The sequence below is a fragment of the Solanum verrucosum genome, unplaced genomic scaffold (genome assembly GCF_900185275.1).
Source record: "Solanum verrucosum unplaced genomic scaffold, falcon-dt-bn FXZP01000268.1, whole genome shotgun sequence".
In the NCBI taxonomy this organism is placed as follows: Eukaryota; Viridiplantae; Streptophyta; class Magnoliopsida; order Solanales; family Solanaceae; genus Solanum; species Solanum verrucosum.
The window spans coordinates 750,178-756,075 of record NW_026019957.1 but is presented as its reverse complement, the minus strand read 5'-3'; the positions used below and the strand labels follow the sequence as shown (position 1 = coordinate 756,075).

At 35.5% G+C, this 5,898-nt stretch overlaps 1 protein-coding gene across 1 annotated transcript; it reads right to left on the bottom strand.

The window, feature by feature from the left end:
• Positions 1-271: 271 nt before the first annotated feature.
• LOC125814525 (DET1- and DDB1-associated protein 1) lies at positions 272-5,485 on the bottom strand. Its single transcript, XM_049493976.1, has 4 exons — positions 5,340-5,485; positions 2,537-2,597; positions 879-940; positions 272-590 (listed from the first exon to the last, which is right to left on the bottom strand). Exons 1-4 carry the CDS (start codon positions 5,421-5,423, stop codon positions 516-518), a joined length of 282 nt encoding a protein of 93 aa, XP_049349933.1. The 5' UTR covers positions 5,424-5,485; the 3' UTR covers positions 272-515.
• Between the last annotated feature and the right edge of the window lie 413 nt (positions 5,486-5,898).

Here is a 5,898-nt window from a genome sequence, read left to right as displayed (position 1 = left end):
AAAATGTTATTATAGAGAACGTTGTAAAAAGATTTGATGGTATACATGCTAAAGAAACTCATTGAATAAGTGAAGTAATAGATTTTGAATTAAGTAAAGAGGTTCATTCCTAGATATCAAACCCAAAATCTTTAATTATTTAACTCGAGATCACAACGTAGAGAGGTTGTTTTCGAGGATCACAAAGTAGGGAGGTTGTTTCCGATAAAACCTCCGCAGGAAACATTTATCAACACTCATGCAGAGAAACCTCACCCAACAACATTTTCTCTAGTGTACATCTCATTTGCTATATGACTACTGACAAACAAGCTCTTCATAGTTTTACAACAACATGCATCTGCATCATTACAGCAATATTTACAGAAATATGCAGAAAACCAGAAGATTTTAACCTATATATAAGTTAGTTAATCTTCTAAAACCAAGTTGTGTATCGTCCTGTTTGCAACCGCCACACTTCGCATTACCTCATCTTCTTCCCGCCCGGGGGTAGCACCAAAAAGAAAAGCATCTCAGTTGGATACCTTAAGATGCTTCGATCCATGCTCGGGTGCCAGATTTTCAGCCGCAGCTCGCTTTGGTCTCAACTGCAACACAAAAAAAGCATTTTAACCGTAAAGGGATAGAACGCATTTCACAACAACAACACCTCAATCCCAAGGAAGCTAGGGTTGGTTATACGAATCCTCATTGATTATGTGTGAGTTTGCTCATATTGTCGGTCACAAGACTGGATAAAGGAGAAACATTGCAATAGGTTGATAGCCATCGTAAAACTAGTCACTTTAAGATGAATCCTCACAATATAACACAATTACAAATTGCCAAATATTCATCGAAAGAAGGAATAAATGTCGATCAAAATGAATACTGACCTTCTCGTCAGCACGCTGCTCTAGGTGTCTCAGAAGTATATTTTTGGCTTCTGAACTAATAACTGGAAATGCAAATGCAGGTCATTAGTATATGCTGAGTTAGAAATAAGCATAGCTTAAGTGCAAAAGTTTTAAGCTCACACAATTCATATCTAGTATACTTCCCCTTATCTGATTAATCGAGATTCAATAAAGAAAAAGAGAACAGATTGACGATGAAGCATGAGAAAGTAAACTGACAAACAAACTTGCGCATTACATTAGATTTTCATGATTAGGTCTGGGGAGGGTGGTGTGTACGCAACTTACCCATACCTTCAAAGGTAGAGAAGTTGTTTTTGATAGACCCTCGGCTCACGAATATGTGCATCCTCATAAAAGTTTAATACCAATAACATGAATGTACTTTATATGGCTATTGATACTATATTTACCAAATGTTACAACCAAAGAGAATTCCTTTTTTTTCCTTTACAGTAATAGGATCTTACATAAGATGATGCTTCTTAAAGCTATTGAAACGTAGTTTATCCTAGTGCATTTGAAATCATTCTTAGTCGAGTATAGAGATGTGGTAATGGGGCAAGATAATTATACTATTATCCGAAAGAATTAAACCACAATTTCCTAAAAGGGAATGGAGATGAACATGACAAATTGTGACTTGTTAACACACATTTACAGGAGTTTTGAATTAAATATAGCCATACGAGGAAAGAGAAGAGCTGCATTATTTGCTTTAAAGGCATACTCTTTCTTATTGAATCTTAAGGACCCTACCCTACCCTATTCTCGAACCCTCTGCCGAGCTCTACCCTGCATGCATTTCTTGGAATCTTTTATGTAATAAAAAAAGCTTATGCACCTAGCTTGCTGAAAGCTAAGAGTTTTATCACCCAAAAATGGGAATAGAGGCTTTAGTAGTGCCTTACCTGATTCACCAATCTATTTACTTAACTTTTTAGACTATGTTTTTTTTTTTTATGACAAGGGAAACCCGCAGCCGCTACCCTTTGGGTGCGCACAGGGTAAAACCCCCGCTCCTATGCAATAGCTCGCAAACCACATAGGAGAGGTAACTATTTTACCTTCACCAAAGCCAGAAGCAAAGGGCGAAAAATCCAAAACTAGCAACTAGGGGTGCTTTATTCTGCTACTCATGTACAACTCATTGCCAATTAGCATCCTTATTGATCCATGCCCAATGCTTTTATTGCGACACAAAATGATTTGAGGTTGAAACAACTTCTAAAGTGAATAAACTGAAGTTCAAATCCTCAAGAGATGACTGGCTTAATTCTAAAGACCAACTCATAAGAATAACCAATAACAGCAGCTGAGCTAAAGTTATTTCAATCACCAATTACTCAGGGAGGAAGGGTGGGAGGTTAGTATTCTAGTCAAATATATACAACAATAACATGCTCAATGTAATCCCACAAGTGGGGTCTGAGGAGGGTAGAGTGTATAGAGACCCTACCCCTACCTTGGAAGGTAGAGAGGCTATTTCTGACAGACCCTCGGCTCAAGGATTCCAGTCAAACATATATAATTCAAATACCTGATAAAGGTGGAGGTTAAGAGTAACTAATAGATAAATGTAAATTGTGATATCAAAAGATGTCTAAGAAACAAAAAGAATCATTTGCTTGATTTACCTTGATTTGGTGGAGGAAGAGTCCTATCATGAGTAGGGCGATAAGTCACGGGTGTCATTCTCTAGAAAAAAGAAAGAACACAGGATTAGATAAGTGGAAAAATAAAATAACTAGTATCCTCGAAACTGGAGAAAAAGAAACAGAGTGATCGTTTCAGGCTCAGCTACTAAAAGCCAAATTACAAAAGGTTTACCAACAAATAACTTCATCATGGAACACTTATGTAATGCTATAATCATTTTCAAAGAGATTTTGAAGTGCATATGCAGATTTCAAATGTTAGTTCACTTTACTTATCATGCCATTCAAAGCAACGATGCAACACAAGGACTTCCTTGGGGGTCATCCATCCTAGTACTACTCTTGCCCAGGCATGACTTCCAGTGACGAGAGTCCCTCAAGCCGATTATTATAGGAAACCATTATAGTAAGTAGTAAGTAACTTCACAAATTCAGCTTCACGACAACTCCTTTGGAGACATAATGAGCTTCAATGTATGAGTTATCCAAGTAACTTTATCTTTAAACACTCTACTATATTTACATTCCTTACTTTTGTTTTAGCCTATGTTGCTCGGACTCTTCAGAAATATCAACGAACGTGTGTCGAATACTTCAAAAGTAGTTACAACATTTTTGGAGTATCCGACACGGATGCGGCAATATTTTTGAAGAGTCTGAGCAACATATGTTGTAACTACCAGAAAGGGGGGAAAGGGCAAGGAAATAGGGAGACCAGACTGTATACACGACAATAATTGGGAAAAAGTTTATTGTGGAGAATAGATGCTTCAAATAACTTGCAGCTCTTCTACATCAAAAGCTCACAAGATAAATCATAAACCTAGTGCTGTAACATACACGGTTCTAGAGGAATTAAAGTGAATGCTGTAAATAGAAGCAAAGCATGGCACCACTGAGAAAAAGACTGTCACCACTAGAAGAAAATCAACCTTCTCACTTCTCTCCAAGCAATTAAATTAACCACCACAGATAAAAGATTAAAGGTGGTAGCTTCAGCGTGGATCAAAAGAAATGCATTAAAACGAGGTACACGATTGGTCGACATAACGGGGGATGAAGATGAGGTCTTCAATTGCTTCTTGAGGCTTGAAAGCCGAAGGATCAATGGGATCATATTCAAGGAGCCAAGCAGCACAATGAGAAAAGGTAAGAAGGAACTCAAAAAAGGAAAAAAGTTGTATCAGTTAATGAAAATGTTATTATGGTAACACATGAGCCGAAAAGGCTTCTTTTTTCCGCTTCTCTTGAGAGTAAGACATTTCTTACTAACATGTTATACCCCACAACAACAACAACATACCCAATGGAATCCCACAAGTCGTGTCTGGGGAGGGAAGAAAAAGATGACAGTAAAATATCAAGATACAAAGAAAAATGAAGCAACAGATAGTAAAAACACATTGAAACAAGTATTACATATCTTTTTTACAAAGTCGTAGAATATTATTGTTTTCTGATTCCTCTCCTACACATTTATCAATCTGCGCTCAGAAGTAAGAGTAACTGAAATAACAGTAACATAAGCAGTGCATTCTTATAATCAACGCCATAATAGATAACAATCTAATACGTGGTTATCATTAAGCTAGTGTACTATGTATTATGGCAGCAAATGCCACGTGGTGTGAGTCTACACTAGCAAAGAGGGATTGTTTACGCAAATCTGAGCGTAGCATGCAATTAAGTCTCACATAAGCGACAAATTACACCTAGACACCGCCAAACCATCAATAAGACAGCTACATAGATTGTACTCAATTCTTCTTGTTGTTTCATTTTTTCGATTAATAATGATCCACATTGTTGCTTGAAGTAATATGAGATCTCTACAGGCATTGATATATGTATATGCCATCTATCTGATAGAAGTTAATGCACCAAAACTAGAATCCACTTAATACAAAATCCGCATTAAATTACATATAGCTTAAATATTACTCTTTTATAGATTATGCACCATTATGGTAACCCTATAGCACATTTGCAAATCAAACATCATTACATCAGAAAACATTCTCAAACTGAAACATCAGCCTTAAGCCTAAATAGGAGTATTTTATGCTAGCTTTAGTAACACAACACCACATAAGCATGCAAAAAACGACAGTCAATTAACTAATACTCCCTCTTTTTCAATTTGTTTGTCTAATTTTGACTTGACACGTTGTTTACGAAAGTAAAGTAGACTTAAACTCAACATATGTAGAATATACCAAAATGCCTTCTACTCTTGAAAGTTGAAATTAAAGAGCTGACAAAAAGTAAAGAGACGTTCTTTTTCAAACGAACTAAAAAGGAAAGTAAGACAAACAAATCAAAACGGAGGGAGTACATCTCAATCCCAAATTAGCTAGGTTCAACACTTCAGCTATATGAATTCTCTCCCTATATATACATATTCATTCTGATCCATTCGAACCCATTTCATTTCAAATACTAAACAATTGATCTCTTAACACAAATCAAAGTTTCTCCAAATAGAAATTCTAACTTGAAAAGATCAAGAATTTTTCAAATACACCCCCAAATAATCAACTACATTTCAGTCCCAAATTTGCTGGATTTCATTCTGCTCCATTCAGGAACACAAATCAGCTAAAATTATCCCAAGAATGCATCTTTTTGCTATCAGAAAAAAATGGGTCGAACATAAATCAGCTAAAAAAAAACAGTAAAATTCAAAAACAGATTGAATGGAGAAAAGGGTGCTCAAAAAAATCAAGATTGAAGTTCTACATCAAAAAAAAAAAGAATTGAAAAAAATGAAAAGGGTCCTTACAGAAGGAGTGGAGGGATCAGAAGGGCGAAGCTGGCTGAAATTGTGAGGGTCAATTGAAGGCCATTCACCAAACATTGACCCCATAGCACCCAAAATGGGAAGAATCCAGAGAACAATGCCACTCTTTAAAGAGAGCACAAATATATATATATATATTGTTGGGTTGGGGGCTAAATATTGTTGGCAAAAGGTCCTTGTTTTATACTCTCTGTTTTTTCCTTTTTTGGTTTTGTTTTTAGGTTACCTATTTATTTTATTTCTTTATTGTAGTTTTATATTTGATTTTGATATGTTTTATTCGAATTGATTAAAATAATAGTGAGGTAAGGTTACTTGCGCATCTCCTTCTTCAGACCTTATTTGTAGGATTGTTAATTTGTTACGTTGTTATTGATCTCTTGATGTGAAATTGGTGTAAATATAATCTTCAGCTATTTAGTTTATCAATATGATCAAAATGTACATTATATATATATATATATATATATATATATATATATATATATAGATAGATAGATATATGTCAATGGCATAGTACATAAATGGGTCATTTATCGTG

What these genes read in the sequence shown, in the direction of transcription:
- LOC125814525 (XM_049493976.1), bottom strand. Translation starts at nt 5,423, where the DNA reads ATGGGGTCAATGTTTGGTGAATGGCCTTCAATTGACCCTCACAATTTC. An exon ending in CTGATCCCTCCACTCCTTCT is followed by an intron (nt 2,598 to 5,339) that starts GTAAGGACCCTT and finishes TCTTTTTTCTAG; the next exon opens with AGAATGACACCCGTGACTTA. An exon ending in TCTTCCTCCACCAAATCAAG is followed by an intron (nt 941 to 2,536) that starts GTAAATCAAGCA and finishes TTGCATTTCCAG; the next exon opens with TTATTAGTTCAGAAGCCAAA.